At 46.5% G+C, this 20,387-nt stretch overlaps 1 protein-coding gene across 2 annotated transcripts; it reads right to left on the reverse strand.

The window, feature by feature from the left end:
* Positions 1-7,726: 7,726 nt before the first annotated feature.
* Positions 7,727-11,940, reverse strand: LOC123189663 (magnesium transporter MRS2-C). 2 transcript variants are annotated; one of them, XM_044602130.1, is made up of 5 exons: positions 11,304-11,938; positions 10,407-10,535; positions 9,969-10,307; positions 9,817-9,864; positions 7,727-8,099 (listed from the first exon to the last, which is right to left on the reverse strand). In XM_044602130.1, the coding sequence occupies exons 1-5, from the start codon at positions 11,838-11,840 to the stop codon at positions 7,866-7,868; spliced, it is 1,287 nt and encodes a 428-aa protein (XP_044458065.1). In that variant the 5' UTR covers positions 11,841-11,938; the 3' UTR covers positions 7,727-7,865. The 2 variants fall into 2 exon arrangements, 1 of the variants encoding a protein (XP_044458065.1); XR_006495930.1 differs by having other exon boundaries at positions 7,966-8,099; positions 9,607-9,864; positions 11,304-11,940.
* Between the last annotated feature and the right edge of the window lie 8,447 nt (positions 11,941-20,387).

Here is a 20,387-nt window from a genome sequence, read left to right on the forward strand (position 1 = left end):
CCGGCCCACGGAGCCCATCGCGGGCCCGCACGGGCCCGAACCGCCGCCGCCGAAGCCCGGATCGGCCCCCGCGCTCCGTCGCCTCGCGCCTCGCCGCCCCGCGCTTCACCACTCCACCGCCGCCCGACGCCGTCCTCGCCGCAGTGCGCCACCCGCCGTGCGCCGCCGTCTTGTGCTCGCGCCTGCAACGCTCGCCCCGCGCCGCCTCGCTCACCCCGCCGCCCGTTGCTCCACGCTACTTCACCGTCGATCTCCGCTCCCGGCCGCTCTGCCTCGTCGGCGCTGCCCCGCACGGCCACCGTCGCCCTCCGCCTCGCCGTGGGAACACACCGCCCTAGGTCGCGCCGCCTCCTCCGCCTCTGTCGTCGCCGCTGACCTCCGGATCCGGCGCCCCCAACCACTCCGGCCTCCTCCTTCTTCGTCTCCGGCTAGAACTCCGACGAACTCCTTCTCCGGCGAACCTTGTGGACCGCACCCCGAAACCCTAGAACTGAGCAGGTTGACTCTATTTTCTCTCTAAGTCCTTTTTCCTGATAATTTCATAGCCATGTTCATAATGCCATAACTTCATCACCGTTGGTCCGTTTTGTGCATATGAGATATCGAAATGTTCATCTGTTTGTCCTCTTCATTTCAGTCCATTGCACCATGTTCATTTGAGTCCATCTTGATGCCCTAAATACTATTGCAAGAGTGCTATGTAATGTTAGTGCCTGCCTCTTATCAGATTTTGGACATTTGTCATTTTTGCCATGTTTGTTGTGTGCCTCCTATGAGCATGAGCTCTACATGTGTTTTGTTATATGCCATGCCATCTTTACAGGGGTGTATGCCATGTATTTTTGTGATCATTGTGGTGACTAGCACAAGCATGCAAAGTAGCTCTCGTAATATTGTTGATTTCAGGGACTTAGAATTCTTCCAAGTCATTTCCGTGATGTTATTTTTATGCCATGTATTCATGTTGCTACAGAGTGATCCATGCCTCTTTTGAGCATGTTCAGTAAGGATGATTTTGATATATTGTTATGCTCTATCCATCCATGCCCTTGGTTGCATTTATGGAGTACCCTAGCATGACTCAATATTGCTCTACTTTTGCTACAAAATGTTCCTGGCAGATTGTTTACGTGTTAATCAATTTTGCCGAGGTTGTTGTAGTTGATCCATGCATGCTATGAGGTTGTTCTTGCCATGTTTAGCTTATTGATCATGTCTTCTTGCTGGTATTATGCTTAGTTTGTCATGCAATGCCTTGTGTTGAGTGCATCGAGCTCGCAAACATGCATTCATAATTCTGTTTATGCCATGTCCAGTTTTCTGCTAAGTATGAATCTGTTAACAAAACTTGCTATGTTTACATCAGTGCCATCATATCTTATGATCCTTTTTGGGTTATGGTCAGTAAGGGACTTTTGTTATATGCTTTGAGTAGATTCATGCCATGCCTTGTATTGCTATGATCTGATCTTGTAGCATGTTGTTATCTTGCTCTAAACATTGCTTCCTGATGTTAAATCCTGACATGTTATTTCACTAAGTCTGTGATGCTGTTATCTTTTGCTCTTTTGCCATGCTTGTTTGAACCTGCTATTAAGTGATTTAGCCGTAGCTCAGTGTTCATCTTTTGTCAAGCATCTTGTATGGATCGCTGCCATGTGCTTTGTTGTTATGTTAGAGTGCAGTAGCTTAATTTCTTATTGCATTCTAGATGGCATCGTGTTGTTAATCACAGATTTGTGCCATTATTGTTTTGCTTGCCATTTCCAAACCGTGCATCCGATTCCGGTGATCTTTATATCAATTTCGACCGAAATCATCTCATATTTCCAGCGGCACTCTTGGTTTGCCAAGTTGAGGCCTGGTTCAATCTTTTCCTTCCGGAGCACGCATATGCATTGCATATCACATCCCGCATATCATGCCATGTTTTGCATCATGTTGCTTGCGCATTGCACCGTGGTTGATTGTTGTTTCCTTTGCTTGTGTTATTGCCTTGGGTAGAGCCGGGAGATGAGTTCATGTTCGAGGTACCCGTTGAGTACGCTTATGAGGATCAAGTTTTCGTCTTCTCGGAGAACTTTGCAAGCAAGATGACCATACCCTCGAAATCACTTCTATCTTTGCTTGCTAGTTGCTCGCTCTATTGCTGTGCCTATGCTGCGATACCTACCACTTGCTATATCATGCCTACCATATTGCTAAGCCAAGCCTCTAACCCACATTTCCTAGCAAACCGTTGTTTGGCTATGTTACCGCTTTGCTCAGCTCCTCTTATAGCGTTGCTAGTTGCAGGTGAAGATTAGAGTTTGTTCCATGTTGGAACATGGTTATTGTTGGGATATCACAATATCTCTTATTTAATTAATGCATCTATATACTTGGTAAAGGGTGGAAGGCTCGGCCTTATGCCTGGTGTTTTGTTCCACTCTTGCCGCCCTAGTTTCTGTCATACCGGTGTTATGTTCCTTGATTTTGCGTTCCTTACGCGGTTGGGTTATAATGGGAACCCCTTGATAGTTCGCCTTGAATAAAACTCCTCCAGCAAGGCCCAACCTTGGTTTTACATTTGCCTAACAACCTAAACTTTTTCCTTGGGAGTAATTAACCCGAGGGTCATCTTATTTTAACCCCCCTGGGCTAGTGCTTCTCTAAGTGTTGGTCCGAACCGAGTAGACTGCGGGGCCACCTCGGGGAAACTTGAGGTTTGGTTTTACTCGTAGGATGTCTCATCCGGTGTGCCCTGAGAACGAGATATGTGCAGCTCCTATCGGGATTTGTCGGCACCTTTGGGCGGCTTTGCTGGTCTTGTTTTACCATTGTCGAAATGTCTTGTAACCGGGATTCCGAGTCTGACCGGGTCTTCCTGGGAGAAGGAATACCCTTCGTTGACCGTGAGAGCTTGTGATGGGCTAATTTGGGACACCCCTGCAGGGTTTTGAACTTTCAAAAGCCGTGCCCGCGGTTATGGGCAGATGGTAATTTGTTAATGTCGGATTATAGAGAACTTGACACTTAACTTAATTAAAATGCATCAACCGCGTGTGTAACCGTGATGGTCTCTTCTCAGCGGGGTCTGGGAAGTGAACACGGTGTTGGAGTTATGCTTGAACGCAAGTAGTCTAGGATCACTTCTTGATCATAGATTCTTGACCGTGCTTTGTCTTCTCTCCGTGCTCTCATTTGCGTATGTTAGCCACCATATATGCTAGTGCTTGCTGCAGCTCCACCTCATACCTTTTCCCTACCCATAAGCTTAAATAGTCTTGATCGCGAGAGTGTGAGATTGCTGAGTCCCCGTGACTCATAGATTACTTCCAATACTAGTTGCAGGTGCTGATGATACCGTGCAGGTGACGCAACCGAGCTCAAGGAGGAGCTCGATGAAGATCGTGTGCGGTGTGTTGTTTTCGTTTCCAGTTGATCAGTAGTGGAGCCCAGTTGGGGCGATCGGGGATCTTTTGCATTAGGGGTTATCTTTCTTTATTTGGTTCCGTAGTTGGGCCTTGATTGTATTCTGGATGATGTAATGCTATATTGTAAGCCAACTCTGTACCTCTTTCTTGTTCAGTACATGGGATGTGTAAAGATTATCCCTCTTGCGACATTGCCTACCATGTGGTTATGCCTCCAAGTCGTGCTCCGACACGTGGGAGATATAGCCGCATCGTGGGTGTTACAGCCATCCTATGATGTTTGAGTAGATTTGTTTTGTCCTATGGGTTGATTGATGATCATGACTGGTTTGAGTTGTATGTTTTATTTTGGTGTTGTCCTATGATGCCCTTCGTGTCGTGCAAACGTGTGGGATTACCGCTGTAGGGTGTAGCAATACATTCTTGATTCGCTTCTAGTGGGTGGCGTGAGTGAAGAAACACATACCTGAGTAAAGGGGTTGTTGCGTCTGGGAGTAAAGAGGATTTGTTACTTAATACTATGGTTGAGTTTTACCTTAATGATCTTTGGTAGTTGAGGATGCTAGCTAGAGTTCCAATCATAAGTAACATATGATCCAAGTACGACAAGTATGTTAGCTCATGCCTCTCCCTCATATAAAATTACAATAATGATTATCGGTCTAGTTATCAATTACCTAGGGACAAATCCTTCTCTTATGTTACAAAAAGTTTTCTACTAAATAACTAACTTTTATTATCTTGTAAATTACTCGTAGTTTTATTTCTGCTAAGTACTTCTAGTTTTATCGGTGCAAATATATCCTATCACCTACAAAATAGTTTCATACTTATTATAGGTAAAGCGAACATTAAGTGTGTGTAGAGTTGTATCGATGGTCGATAGAACTTGAAGAGAATATAAATTCTACCTTTAGCTCCTCGTTGGGTTCGGCACTCTTATTTATTAAAAAAACTACAGTTGATCCCCTATACTTGTGGGTTATCGGGAACTCCATACGCAAGCATCCAGATTGCTGCGGTGCATTTCTGATATGAGGAGAAGCCAATCTTTCCAAGTGCATCCTCCTTGCACTCGAAATACTAATCGTATCTGACCACCCCCTCTCGAATACGGTTGAAAACATGCTTAGCCATACGAAACGGCGCCGTAATTGGTGATGTTTGAAGAGAGGGTTGGGTGTCTCAAAGTAGTCATTCCAAAGAAGAAAATGACCGCTCTCTCGGTTGCGATTCAACGCCGCAGTGTGCCCCGGGATCGAGCCCCGGAACAACGGTTGTTGCCTACTAAGGTGGTCATGGACGACCAACACAACAACCACCATCTCCTCATTCGTTGGATGAAGAATCATCCGAGTCGCAGAGGAAATTATGGAAAAAGAACTCGTCGGCAGAGTCCATGTTTACCTTGCGGGCAAACCGTCGAACAACTTGCGGGCGTCGTCGAAGAAACTGATCGGTGAAGAGACGCGCGCCTCCCCTGGACTAGTTAGCTGGCTAGACGACGTCCGGCGAGCATGGCGGTGTCAGACGAGCGTGGCGGCGTTGTCGAAGGAGCGGGTCGGGGAAGCGGGGGCGAGGTGGTGCTGTGGTGGCCCGACGACGAGGCGGTAGTGGCGACGACGTGGGAAGGTGGCATTCTACGGGGGATGTATGTGGGTGCGGACTGCTGGCGATGGCACCGAAACTGGGCGGCATTGGCGACGGGGTGGGGGCGGTCGGGGGCTTGATGTCGATGGGAGGAAGAGAATGACCTATATGCCACCGATTGGTGGGCCAGAGGGAGGAGTAGGCGGGCTTCGCGCGTCCGCCTTGTATCCGCGCAAACGCAAATGACGCCCAAATTTGGGTCAGAAATGGCTCGTTCGGCGGACGAAAAGCGGACGTGCGTTTGGGTCGGCACGTTGAGCCGATTTTTATATTTGTTTTAATCCAAACAGATATGTGCTGACGAAATGAATCGGCGTGTTGGAGTTGCTCCTATGTAGACACAAATCAATCATACATTGAGTAACCACGTTCCATTATTCGCTATCAGGAGATTGGAAACCAGCGCGTTCTGACCACCGGCCTGATCAACACGGAATCGGTATTTTTAGAGTATACGATGATTAGGCCATGCGATCCGCTCCAATGAATTGACGCGACTTCACAAAACAGAAAAATAGGGCGTTTGTAGAACAGACGATGACACCGTCGTACTTGTCCTCGTCACTGCCAACAGCAAGAACGTCAGCACCACCGGACCGGAAGCTTGGTCCCGAGCGGCTCGATTTGTGGCACATTTCGTTCTCGCATTTGCTGGATGTACGTTACATGTCATGTCATGTCATGTGCTGCTAACTAACGGTAGCGTACTGGTACCACCCACCTAGGTCACAGGTAGTAGCGTGTACCGCCGAAGAAGAAGACGCAACGCTGAATTGCTGATCGTTCCTTTTCCCCGCGGATCATGGCCTTACCACTAGGTCCCCGATGGCCAGCGGGGGATTCGGTATAACAGCTCATGTTCGTTTGTGCTTCGCGTTTCCACTGAACTGGACACGTGTTAGCTGTAGGAAGTATGATTACGAAAGTGACTTCGGTTCACCAGTTCAGACTCAACTCCTCACTTTACGTTAGTGGACTTACAGGTTGGGCCGGGGCTCCACGCTCTTTTTTTCTGTGTGGGACGATGCCGGGGAACCGGCGAGTACTTTCTTGATAGAACAAGACAGGCCGGTTAATACTACCACTTGCACCTTTTTCTCTTCCGAAGGAGCAGTGCACACCTAACAGCATCTCGGGTTCGGCTCATGTGCAGGGTTCACCGCATGGATTAACGTGCAGAGCAAATAATAAAGTGAGACGTGTTCTGGTGGGACCAACTAATAAGGCCTTTTTTTCTAGGAGTTTTCTGATTCTCAATCTTCTTCGTTCTTCTTCTAGACTAGAGACCATGAATCTGATCGTGGCCAAGGCTGCGGCGGCGTGAGGCTGAGGTGATGGTGTGGGCAGCCAAGGCGGGGCCGCGGAGGAAGACGTCGCGAGGCTGAGGGGCACGTAGCCATTAGACTTCGGTCCAAAAAAAGCAGCGATTGGACCATGGTTCCTTACGTAATGGAGATGGCAGCACTCATGCGTTGAATTCACAGTCCTCGTGCATGGAGGTGAGTTGGAGCGGCGGAGCGGCACGTCCTCTGTCTTGTCCGGCTTCATGCGGCGCGGGGAGTTTCATTTGTGTGGCGGCCGGCGGCCGGGGGCGTCGTCGTCAATGGGATGACAGCTAGCTACTCTCTCGAGGAAGCACCCTAGTATTACAAACGTTGATTTCATAGGACGTAAAGCTTCATGGTCTCTACCCTTGATTAATGGTGGAGTAGAAGATTGAGAACCAGGAAACTGGTAGAATAAAAAGAGAGAAATAAAAATGTCTTTTCTGATGGTCCCACTGGGACATGTGTCACTTGATTATTGGCCCTGTATATTAATCCGTGTTGTGACCCCTGCACCCGAGCCAAACCCATCCAAAGGCTTCTTCCACGTGTATGTCGGGCGGACAGTCTCAACATGCCCACACACGAAAACGATTGCCCAGCTCTCCCATGCCCAATACAAATGTCCGGACAATCCCTACTCGCCCAACCAATCCATATGTGGGGAGAAATGGGTTGCCCGGGAGTCTAGACTTATCTTAACCATGACACATGGACCCAACAGAAAAAAAATCATCCAATGGTGTGCCCTTTCCTATCCCTGTAGGACCTCCGCCATGGCGCCTCTCAACTTCATGCCCTATTTTCCAACAAGCCGCCAAGGAGTTGTGCACCGCCCGAGCCATGGAGGAGGTCTGCCACCTCAATCGTGAGGGAGCACGCCGCCACCGCCGAGGTGGAGGATACCTAGTGGAGGAGGCACACACCGCCCATCAAACCGCCCTAGCAATGGAGGAGGTGCTCGCCACCTGAGCCAGGCGGCCATGGTCAACACCATCGAGCAAGCCGAATCAGATGCCTCCGAGGAAGTCTCTTCAAAGGAAGCATCAATAGTAATAATGGAATAAATATCTGGGGGGTATATATCTGTGATGCCTTCATAGTATGATGGTTGAATTTTGAAGGGATGAGAATGCAATTGGAGGACACATAGTTTGAGGAAAGACGAAGGGTGTTCGTGAAAACAACCAGACGTGTCACGCACAAATGTGGGATGATATATTAGATAAAACCTCTTGGAGATGCCAATGCTTATCAGACGGTCCAGACGTGTGAAGCTAACCCATTGAGACAGGAAGCTTCAAAATCGATATCAGATGCACACGCTACAGCCAATGCAGCTCCAACATTGTGTATATTCACTGGAACAAAGGAGAAAAAGTATGTACAATTGCACGCCAGCGAAGCTGGTAAAATAATGAACTGCCGAATGCTGCTTTCTGCAACATGCAGCAGAAGGTTGCAAGAATACATTTTACAAGGGGAAGAACCTTCTCTTCTTAAAGTACCACAGGAGGCAGGCGAATATGACCGCGCCACAAACACCCGTTATGATGAGCGTCCACTCAAAAGCGTGAGGCACTTTAAGCACAGCGACCCCCTCAAAGTTCATGCCGAAGACCCCAGAGACAACCCCGAAGATGGCTACCACAAACGTAGCGGTGGTCAGCAGCAGCTCGAACTGGATCAGTTGGTTCCGGACATTATCCTGCAATAACAGCATTCGTGAGAATCATCATGTAAGCATTTTTTCGGTCAAGATCATAAAAAATGGTAATCAAACACATGAAAGAACACCCTATTCTCTAGTGGTATTACTGAACCTAACTACAGTTTGATGTTCCCGGTATCCAAGATAGTCTTAAACGTCTTTAAAAAAAAGATAGTCTTAAATGTCTTTAAAAAAAAGATAGTCTTAAACCATGAACGCATCTACCATAGAGAAAAATATGACAGGCATTATGGATGAAATGTGTCAACCATCAGCCATCACCAGCCATTGTAACATGACAACCACATATCAACTTGCTCCGAAAGAAAGTTTTTCATTGGTTCCACATTTGTTATTACTGTCACCTAAGATAGCCCTTTCCCTTTATTCTATCCTTTTATCCCCTTCATGAAACAAAGTTGTTTTGTCCAAAGGTTACTCGCAGCATCAAATGACTGGTCAACTGAAACTAGTATCTCGTCAATGTTCTTAAAAAACTAGTATCTCATCAAGTCATCAGTGCACTTAAGAAACTAGAATCTCATCAGTGTTCTTAAGAAACTAGCATCTCATCAATGTTCTTAACTCTTAAGAAACTAATATCTCATCACACCAGGCTATTAGTGAGTAGTGACCAAGGTTTTTGAGTCGCCGAGTCAAGCCAAGTCGCCGAGGCTGCGGCTAGTGGCTTGCTGGCTTGAGTCAGCGACTTGGCTTGATTAGTCGCCCCAAGTCGCCATGGCACAACAGTACATAGAGCAGCAGAGAACATAGATATACAGCAGCAGCAGAGCACATATACAGCAGAGAAAATATACTACATCTAAGCAGAGCACATATAGAGCCCACCCTGCGCTCTCTTTCATATACTACATCTAAGCAGGGCACATATAGAGCCCACCCTGCGCTCTCTTTCCTTCAGTCCTCCTCCTTCCCCAGTCCCCACATATACATCAGCAGCAAGCCACGCAAGCCAGCAAGCCAGCGAGTCGCGCGACTAATCGCACCAAGTCGCCGGCGAGCCACGCGAGTCGCGCGACTCGCTCCCTGAGTCAAGTCGCCTGCGCGAGCCAGCCACGCGGCGACGACTCGGCGATTAGTCGGCGACTCAAAAACAGAGGTAGTGACTATATCAGATCAGCTACTGCTTGTCCTAATTCAGGAACAAAAGAGTGGTCAAAGAAAAAAATGTCTAAACAGATAAGTCTAATATATGATAAATAAATAAATAAAGCCACAGGAAGTATTTTCTAGTACCAGGCTATAATTAGTGTATTAACTTGTGTTACTTGTCAACCATTTATGGTTTATATTGAGTACTTACTATCTTGCCTGTATCATCCTGATGTTCCCACGAACAGTAAAATACAAGTTATTCAACCTTGCTTACTAATGTTTGTTTCTAAGTTAACTTATCATTTCCATTTGAGTGGGGGACAACAACTATTATGTCTGTCAAACTGAATCTCTTTGTGTGTTTTAATTACAAAATAAACAGTATTACCTATCCAGAAATGTGCCACCAAGAAGCTACATATCAATCTTGTAATAACACATGGTAACCGGCATATCATTTTCTCGCTTTGGTGTAAAACCAGGCAAAGTGAAACATGCTGATTTGAATGAGAAACAACTTCTTTTAACGTGATTCTTCATCTGAAAGTTGAGCAATAGGCATGTTCAAATGATACAGTATGAAATCAGGGGAATATACCAGCTGGATATTGATGAAATCCTCTGTGTCATCAATATACTCCTTCAGCTGGAAAAAAATAATGTAAATAGCAAAATTGTCAGCTAATGTATTTCTTAAAAGAGAAATCAATTGAACAATAGGCTAACTAAAAGACAGTTCATGCTTTATACCGAAGTTAATTTGCTGAGAGTGTAGTCAATAACCACAAAGTAAGCCTCCAGCAACATTTCCAGTTCTTCTATGTTATATTGACTGCTCTCTGAGCTCTTGAAGCTGCTGTGCCTGCTTCTAGCAAAACTAAATTGCTTCTCAAGCCGCCGGGGCGCAGGGGGCGACGAAACTGGTGAAACTGGAGCAGAGACGGATGCACCGAAGGCATTATTTCCAGCAACTCCTTGAAGGCCCTCCTCGTCCAATGATGATGCTTCCATCCTCATCTTCTTTTCCGTGAGGTACATTTCAGCCATATCACCATCGTCGTCCATCAATTGCTCTATCTCATCTCTGACCTTAATGGTGAAAATTGGACATTTCTTAAGACTGGAAACGGATACTGTTTGACAACCTAACTAATAAGAGCAGTAAAAACATAATGGAAGTCCATTTACCTTTTGGACCCTCCTAGTCAATGCAACCAGCTTGCTCTTTAGGCGTCGAGCACGCTCCAAGTCAAGGGTACTGATTTTGGCCGTTAACTCATCTAGCAGTGGATAAGCTTCAGCCTCCAGCTCAACAGCCTGATAAAATTTGCAAGCATTTTTAGTTCTCCAGTCAGATGCCAAATCATTATCCTTGAAACAGCTCAGAAAGTGGGAAACTCAAATTGATCATCACATGATTTGTCAGCTGATAACCAAATTTGTAATGTGTGGCTTCATTTTCATCGATAATTGGCGGTTATGGTCAATTCAATTTTCTGGAAACCAAACAGAGTAAAAGAAATTGAGACCAACAATGGTTGACACAGAACAATGCTACATTTGATAGAGTTGTCAATTTGTCATTAAGATAAGAGGCTGGGCATGATGAAAATTCAAATGGTGACACGCAACCTCATTTGACCATTGGTACGTGGCAAACTGAACTTCCTATGTGGTGGATAATCTACTCCATAGCTTATTTCACCATCAGATACTTTCCTGTCAGTAATAGAATATGATCAAGAGGAAATCTATTCTTTTCAGAATACAGTGTGGAACTGTGGATGTTAAGTACATCATACTAGGATATGACTGTTCAACTAATCACAGTTTAAGCAATGACACACTCCATATGGAATACTAGCCCAATGTAAGAATTCAAATTAACAATTGAGAACCATCATTAATTCAATCATCACATGCTCCCAAAGGACCGGAACTATCAAGCTCATCATGCACCAAAACTGTACGCCGGCTAATAGAGTACTCCATTAGTTGAGACAGGAGCACAAGTATTATATTCTACACCATCTAGTAAATTACTTAGTAGTAGAACGCAAAGGTCTGCAGAGCGCTGTGTGGAACCTGAGCGTCTAGGAAGGAGCAGGCGGCTTCGAGCGCGACCTCCAGAGCGATGAACTCGAAGGGCAGGTCGTCGGCGCAGTCCACGAGACGGCGTTGCAGCTCGTCGACGTACCTCCGCACGGCCTCCTCCGCAGCGGCTCCGCCGTCAGCGTCGGGGTCGCGCAGGACGAGCGCCTCGTCAGCGGTGATGATGCACCGTATCCGCTCGAGGTTGCAGACGACGGCGCGCTCGCGGCCGAGGATGGCGGAGGGGTAGACGAAGAGCGGGTCGAGGAGGCGGAGGTCGCGCGCGGGCAGGTCGAGCCGCCGCATGAGCGCCGGCTTGGCGACCTCCACCGCCTCGGCCGCGCCCGTCGCCGCGTCCACCCGCACCCACGAGCGCCGCCCGCCGCCGCGCTTCTTCAGGCCGTGGACGTCGATCGTCACGCCACCCCCACCTCCGCCGCCGCCTGGCGCCGCGGGCTTGCCGCGGCGGTGGGGCCCGTTCGAGGCGGCGCGGGGAGGGAGGAGGAGCCGGTCCTTGAGGTCCTGGTCCATGGTGGCCGGGATCTGTGGTGGGGGCGGCGTGTCAGTGACGGGCTAGGTTGGTAAGCCGCGGAGGAGGTGGAGTGCTTGTGTGGAGAGGAAGGGGTCTCCACGGTGGGCGGGGGATCAATACGAGGGAAGAACATCACATGATTCTCGATGGTGGGCTCGGGTGGGCATGCACGTGACGTGGTACCTTCCCTGTCGTTGGATTCAGCAGATGTTTTTTTTAGCACGGTCATCGATTCTAGGGTTATTCTGCAGTTCATCGTCCAAAAATACAAAGGTAAACATGGTTCTATGCACACCTACGTGAACAATAAATTCAAAAAATATTTAAAAAATAAAAATTCTAAAATTTTGGGTATTAAATTTGGTCGGCCATTCTACTCAGGCATGAAGTTTCGTGAAGTATTAACACATGTTAAAAAATACAATTGGGGCCATACTATTCATCATATAATTTTTCAAATATAGCTTCAGTTTTATCATTTTTTCCCAGATTTTTGTGGGCGTCATTTTTCGTGAAACTTCGTGTGTGAGTTTATCGGTTGACTATGCATGTTAGAAGAAAAATATATTTTTGACTTTTTCTAATATTTTTAATTTACTATTTATAAGGGGTGCATATGAAACCATGTTCATCAAATTTGTGGTCGTTCATCGCCATGCTTCATTATATTGTGTACCGTGACAAATGAAGAGAAATATAATTTCTTTTGCCAAAAAGAATCCAAATCTATTATACATATATATATATATATATATATATATTACTAATAAAGAAAATAGGTATTTTTGGTCTGTCATATTTTGCCAAAAAAATGATGTTTCTGGTAATCGACCTGCAGTCCAGTTTTGTGTGAGATTTTTACTTTTGCATAAAATTCCCTGATGTTTCTGATAATCAGCTATCATGTCAGTTTTAAGTCGGATTTTCGCTTTTGCAAAAAATCCCCGATAATTGGGTTAATCAATCCATAGTACATATCAAATACTTTTTAAAAAATTCATAACTTTTGAATCCTGGCTCCAAATTTAACAGGGTATATATGGAGTTTTATTAGAAAATGTGTCGAATCTAACTATGATGTCATTTTACCTCTTACCCATTTTAATAATGCTATTTAGGGTGCAACCTAATCGATAGCGCATGATCCATCTTTCTTTCACACCACGCCAATCTATATTGAAAATGAACGCCTCAGTAAACCAGGACTGGAGATGAAAAAATCATTTATAACCACGCATGCACGTCTCATCAAAACCACACAAGAGGAAAACAAATTTCTCATCTTACGCCGAGAGAGAGACGCCTTAGGATTGCAGCATTCAAACGTGTTGTGATTTTGTGAGCACTAAGGCCACCGCCGACAAGGGTGAGAAGGAGGATAAGTGGTAACATATATGTGATGCCACATGTTGAAACAGATGTCGTGGATCTATTGGGGTCTTGGCTCATGGTTATTGGATTAGGGGAGTGTGGTATTTTTTCTCCCGTTGCAACGCATGGTCTCTTTTGCTAGTCTATTATAAAGGATCATAAGAAGTACAAAACACCGTACAGAAATAAAATTGCATCAAGGACTCTGCACCACTGAACTACCATTGCCGCTGTCATAACTCGAGTTGACCTTATTGATGACAGTTAGGAAATCTTCGTGCACGTGCTCCTAAGGACTAGTGCCCCAGAGCCGCGGTCCTTGCCATTGAACTCTTGGATTGATCTCAAGCGCCTGGCACCAAATCTCATTGGCGTGCACACACAAAGAGAAGCCCTAACCTCATTGCTCTAAGGAGACGTCATGCATCTACGTCCAGCCTCCGTCGACTTCGTCCCAATGGACGGACTCCAGGAGGATCGGAGCCCAGCAGACCAACTAAAAAATGAAGCACCGTCATCCGTTAAAATGTCACCCCTGTGAGAAAAATGCTTAACCTAAACTACTAGCCAGAGCCGAGACACAAGAATATCCCTCCCCGCCAACGTTTGTCCAAGCGGCGGGCAAATACAGAGAAACATGATTTGTACCTTAAGATTCCATTGATCTTTTATAGAGAAATTTATCAGGCGTGTCTGTTGCTTACTCGATCATAAAAGTGTTCCTTTAGTTCCCATGAATATGAAAACACACATGAATAGGATAGTAATACATGTACAAAACATATGTTTCATAAACAAATGACTTATCTCAACTTGGATGTTTAGTTCAAAGCTACTAGAAAAAAGGAATCATAATAAACATGATCAAATCAAAATCAAAACACATAAAATGCATAGTTAGAATGTTAGGCGCCACCCTATGGCGCCTCCTGAGAGAGCTGGGGCGATGCCAGGTAGGACGCGCCCCTTCCACTCTCCTATTTTTACCAAGTAGTGTGCTTTGGGTATTATTTGATGTTGCCGTGAAGGAACTGACATTTAAAATAGAACAAACCAGCAAAAAAGCAACACATGTAGATAAAACAATCACATTATGGATATTAACAGGTGCATGTAAACCTCATCAGTTACTTGTTTGGTGGTTGGTGCTTTCAGATGACCAAGGGTATTGTATCCGGATTAATAATTGCCATATATAGATCATATATACAACCCAGGGTTTACGAAGACTACCGAGAATATATTGCTATGCAATCTATTTAGTGGCAGCGAATAATTTAGGCAGAGAAATGCTACATCAAAAAATTTAACCCACCAGTGGGCATCGAAAAAATATAAAGCTTCATTGTTCCAATTACAGCGAAGAAACCTTTTAATTTTTGGTACCTGCCATCAATATATACGACATAGGTGATACGTCTCCAACATATCTATAATTTTTGATTATTCCATGCTGTTATATTATCAATCTTGGATGTTTTATAATCATTTTATAGTCATTTTTTGGTACTACCTATTGACATAGTGCCAAGTGCCAAGTGCCAGTTGCTGTTTTTTCCATCATAGAAAATCAATATCAAACGGAGTCCAAATGCCAGAAACTTTACAAAGATTTTTTTGGACCATAAGGAACATAATGGGCCCTGGCTGCGCCTGGGGGGTGCTCCGAGGAGAGCACAACCCACCAGGGCGCGTCAGGAGGCCCAGGCACGTCCTGGTGGGTTGTGCCCACCTCGGGTGCCCCTCGGACCGCCTCTTTGCTCTATAAATACCCCAATATTCCCAAAACCCTAGGGGAGTCGACGAAATATTGATCCAGCCGCCGCAAAGTCCAGAACCACCAGATCCAATCTAGACACCATCTCGGATGGGGTTCACCACCTCCATTGGTGCCTCTCCGATGATGCGTGAGTAGTTCTTTGTAGACCTTCGGGTTTGTAGTTAGTAGCTAGATGGCTTCCTCTCTCTCTCTCTCCCTCCCTCTCTTTCTCTCTTTTGATTCTCAATACAATGGTCTCTTGGAATCCATATGATGTAACTCTTTTGCGGTGTGTTTGTTGGGATCCGATGAACTTTGAGTTTATGATCAGATCTATCTCTTTTTATATCCATGAAAGTATTTGAGTTTCTTTGATCTCTTTTATGCATGATTGCTTATAGACTCGTATTTCTTCTCTGATATTTAGGTTTTGTTTGGCCAACTTGATCTATTTATCTTGCAATGGGAAGAGGTGCTTTGTAACGCCCCGAGACCGACGTGCCAGGTGCCGTTCAGTTATTCGCTGTTGTTGCCTTGTCATTGCTTGCGTGTCATGCATTGCATATCATGTCATCATGTGCATTGCATTTGCATACGTGTTCGTCTCATGCGTCCGAGCATTTTCCCCGTTGTCCGTTTTGCATTCCGGCGCTTCGTTCTCCTCCGGTGGCCATTTCTAGCCTTCTTTCGTGTGTGGGGATTAAACATTTCCGGATTGGACCGAGACTTGCCAAGCGGCCTTGGTTTACTACCGGTAGACCGCATGTCAAGTTTCGTATCATTTGGACTCCGTTTGATACTCCAACGGTTAACCGAGGGACCGAAAAGGCCTCATGTGTGTTGCAGCCCAATACCCCTTCAATTTGGCCCAAAACCCACCAAACTCTGCTCCATGTCCTAGAGCGTTCGATCACGATCGCGTGGCCGAAAACCGCACCTCATTTGGACTCTCCTAGCTCCACTTATGCCTATATATAGACCCCTCCATTTTCGGATCTCTCCCTCTCCCCGAAACCCTAAAAACCTCTCGGCCGCCGCCAGACAACGTCCGCGCGAGCCGGACGTGTCTGCCCCGCCGCCTCCAGCCTATCCCGCATCGCCACATGGCAGCGTGCCCACATCACCGCCGCCTCCCACCGACGCGGGCCCGCAGGCCCAGCGCCGGCCCGTCCGCCGCCCGACCGGGCCACTCCGCCGCCCGCCGCCGCCTGTTCTTCTCCCCGACGCCACCGCCTGCCTCCGCCGCGCGCCGCCGCCATCCGCCGCCCGCCGCCTGCCTCCGCCGCGCGCCGCCACCTCACGCGGCCGCCGCCTCGCCCGGCCCCGCCTCGGGTCACCGCCGCCATGACGCCGCCGAGCCGCCCACCGCCTCCACGCCGCTCCATCTCCGGCGACTAGGCCGGATCCGGCCGCCCCCTCACCGGCCCCGGCCTCTCCCCTCCATCTCCGGCGACCAAGGCGATTCCGGCGAGCTCGGTGAACAGTGCACTACAGTACCCGGGCGCCAGATCTGGATCTTTGGAACCCTAGGGTTGACTTTTTCTCCCTCTCCCCTAATTTTTATGCCTACTTTGACCTGCCTTAACTTTGCATCCGTAGCTCCGATTTGGGCATATAGTATATCAGAATGTTCGCCTCGACGAGTATATCATTTCATTCCATTGCATCATTTGCATTTGAGTTCATCTTGATGCCAGAAATGCTGTTAGAAGGAGGCTTCGTGAGTTAATTGACAGATCTGCTAGTTCATCTTAGCCTTTTGTCATTTTTGCCATGATTATTGTGTGCATGATATGCCTGTGAGTCCTTCATATGTTTTGTTAAGCATTTTGTCTTCTTTCCAGAGGTGCAACCCATGCATTTTTAGGATGTGTGTGGTGACTTGTGCATGCTTGCAAAGTAAGGCACCCGGTAAATCTGATTTCAGGGACTTAGTTGTTTTCACTTAGTTTGGGATTATTTAGTTCATGATGCCATATGTTCAGCTTGTTTTCTAGTGATCCGTGCCTCTTGTGAGGATGATCAGTAAAGGAGTTTTGTTAATCATGTTATGCTCTATCCATCCATGTCTTTGTTTGCAATTATGGAGCACCATAGCTTGAGTCAATCGAGCTCTACGTTTGCTTCGTGGTGAATCTGGGCAGATCGTCAACTCGTTTGTGATTTTGCCAATGTCATTGTAGTTGATCCGTGTATGCTATGCCATTGTTCTTGCCATGTCTAGCTAGCATTTTGTGCCTTCTTAATGGATGTATGCTTGCCTTGCCATGACTTGCACCGTGGTGAGTGCATCGAGCTCGTTTACGTGCCTTCGTGAGTTATATTTTAGCATGTCTCAGTTTTCACTAAGTCTGAAAAACTGATTGTGTTTTAGCTATGTTCGTGTGCCCGTTAGTATATTTTGCGAACCCTTTTGGCCCCAGGTCACTTTGGGTCTTTTGTTAAGCTTGTTGAGTAGCTCCATGCCATATTATTACTTGTCTTAATAAGGTCTTGTATCATGTTGTTTTGCTTCTCCGAAGAGGGCTTCGTGATCTGAAATTTCAGACAAGTGTTAATTTCACTAAGTCTGGAATCTGTTTTGCATTTGCGTTTTTGCCATGCTTGTTTGAACCTCATAATGGATGAATTGGCCGTGGCTCAGTGTTAGTATTTTGTTAAGCATCTTGTGTGCATCCCTGCCATGTATTTTATTGTCATGTTTGGTGGTTGTAGCATGTTCATCTCATTGCATTTAGATGCCTACTTGCTGTAAATCGCAGACCGGTGTCATACCTTAAAACGCTTGCCATTTCCAAACCGTAACTCCGATTCCAATGATTTTTATATCGTTTTCAAGCGATTTAATCCCCTCTATCCAGTAGCACACTTGGTTTTCCAAGTTGGGGCCAGGTTCATGCATTTCCTGTCATATCTTGCATTTTGCATCCCGCATCGCATCCCGCATAGCATATCATCATTTCATCATATTGCTTGTTCTTGCACGTGGTTGATTGTATCCTTGTTGCTTGTTTGTCTTGTTTGGGTAGAGCCGGGAGACGAATTCGCTACCGAGGAGCCCGTTGAGTTTGCTTGTGAGGATCCAGTCAACTCTGACAACTGTGCAGGCAAGATGATCATACCCTCGAAATCACTACTATCTTTGCTATGCTAGTTTGCTCGCTCTTTGCTATGCCAATGCTACGATGCCTACCTTTTGCTTGTCAGCCTCCCAATTGCCATGTCAAACCTCTAACCCACCTTGTCCTAGCAAACCGTTGATTGGCTATGTTACCGCTTCGCTCAGCCCCTCTTATAGCGTTGCTAGTTGCAGGTGAAGATTGGAGCCGTTCCTTGTTGGAACATTTATTTACTTGTTGGGATATCATTATATTGCTATGTTATCTTAATGCATCTATATACTTGGTAAAGGGTGGAAGGCTCGGCCTCTCGCCTAGTGTTTTGTTCCACTCTTGCCGCCCTAGTTTCCGTCATATCGGTGTTATGTTCCCGGATTTTGCGTTCCTTACGCGGTTGGGTTATAATGGGAACCCCTTGATATTTCGCCTTGATTAAAGCTTGTCCAGCAATGCCCAACCTTGGTTTTACCATTTGCCACCTAGCCTTTTCTTTCCCTTGGGTTCTGCAGACTCAAGGGTCATCTTATTTTACCCCCCCGGGCCAGTGCTCCTCTGAGTGTTGGTCCACCTGTCAGCTGCCGGTGGCCACCAGGGGCAACTCTGGGCTGGCCTACTCGTACCTAAGACAATCTGAGTGTGCCCTGAGAAAGAGATATGTGCAGCTCCTATCGGGATTTGTCGGCACATTCGGGCGGTGTTGCTGGTCTTGTTTTAACCTGTCGAAGTGTCTTGAGTTACCGAGATACGAGTCTGATCGGAACGTCTTGGGAGGAGGTCTATTCCTTCGTTGACCGTGAGAGCTTGTCATGGGCTAAGTTGGGACTCCCCTGCAGGGATTGAACTTTCGAAAGCCGTGCCCGCGGTTATGGGCAGATGGGAATTTGTTAATGTCAGGTTGTAGATAACTTGAACCTTAATTAATTAAAATGAATCAACTGAGTGTGTTACCGTGATGGCCTCTTCTCGGCGGAGTCCGGGAAGTGGACACGATGTTGGAGTTATGCTTGCGCAGGTTGTTCCCCTAGATTCTCGCTCGTGCTTTGCCTCCTCTTCTCGCTCTCTTTTGCGGATAAGATAGCCACCATACATGCTAGTCGCTTGCTGCAGCTCCACTTATCTTTGCCTTACCCATTCCTTAAGCTTAAATAGTCTTGATCGCGAGGGTGCGATATTGCTGAGTCCCTATGGCTCACAGATACTATAACTCCAGATGCAGGTCCAGGTGATTCCGCTCCAGGTGACGAGTACGAGCTCAAGTGGGAGTTCGACGAGGACTCTCAGCATTACTACGTTTCCTTTCCCGATGATCAGTAGTGGTGCCCAGTTGGGGGTGATTGGGACCTTGTCGCATGTTGGGTTTTCTTCTATTTTGGCGCCGTAGTCGGGCCATGAGTGTTTGTATGATGGATGTTATTTATGTACTTTGATGTGACGTGGCGAGTGTAAGCCAACTATGTTTCTCCCCCTTTTATTATATCTTACATGGGATGTTGTAATGATTGCCTGACTTGCGACATTGCTTTCAATGCGGTTATGTCTCTAAGTCGTGCCTCGACACGTGGGAGCTATAGCCGCATCGAGGGCGTTACAAGTTGGTATCAGAGCCTTGCCCGACCTTAGGAGCCCCATTACTTGATCGTCTTAGCAGCCGAGTTGTGTCTAGAAAAAATGTTTTGAGTCTTTAGGAATTATATATCGGAGAGCTTAGGAATTCTTTTTACTTCCCAGTCTCCTCATCGCTCTGGTAAGGCATCCTGACATAGAGTTTTGACTCTTCTCTTCTCAAATTTCACTAAATTTTTTTTAGGATCACGCGAGTATCTTGGAATCATTCCGATGGCTTATGATGAGAACATTGTCTTGGTGCCTCCTGTCAGGGGTTTAGTGGAAGTGTCCCGGGGAGTTGAGCTCTCAGGTGTTGTCATCATAATTTCATTGTTGCAATTCTGGAATACTTGAGATATGTTCGCCGACATCGAAAATCTTTTTTATGCAGTTCGTTGGTGAGATAACCTCGACGCCACCCAGTACTGAGGCGGGAGTTCGGGAGTATCGCCATACCTTGTATAACGGATGCTTTTCGAAGGTTGAGGTAGATGGTTTCCGAAGGTTTCTTGGTTATGTGTTGAAGGATGGATACAGCTGGATGTACGAATTGCTAGTTTGGGTGAGATATTATGCTTCCCCTGTATCCCCAACACCTGATTTCATAACCGGAAAATTTCGGGAGTTTCATAGGTGGGAATTCAAGTAGCTCTTAGGATATCTTTCCGACAGATGTATGATATGAAATTGGG

Source organism: Triticum aestivum, chromosome 2A (assembly GCF_018294505.1).
Source record: "Triticum aestivum cultivar Chinese Spring chromosome 2A, IWGSC CS RefSeq v2.1, whole genome shotgun sequence".
Classification (NCBI taxonomy): Eukaryota; Viridiplantae; Streptophyta; class Magnoliopsida; order Poales; family Poaceae; genus Triticum; species Triticum aestivum.

Excerpts from the sequence above, each read along its gene's own strand:
- LOC123189663 (XM_044602130.1), bottom strand. The coding sequence starts at position 11,840 with ATGGACCAGGACCTCAAGGACCGGCTCCTCCTCCCTCCCCGCGCCGCC. Across the intron at positions 10,536-11,303 it reads GCTCCTTCCTAGACGCTCAG|GCTGTTGAGCTGGAGGCTGA; the intron begins GTTCCACACAGC and ends AAATTTTATCAG. Across the intron at positions 9,865-9,968 it reads CTCTCAGCAAATTAACTTCG|CTGAAGGAGTATATTGATGA; the intron begins GTATAAAGCATG and ends ATTTTTTTCCAG.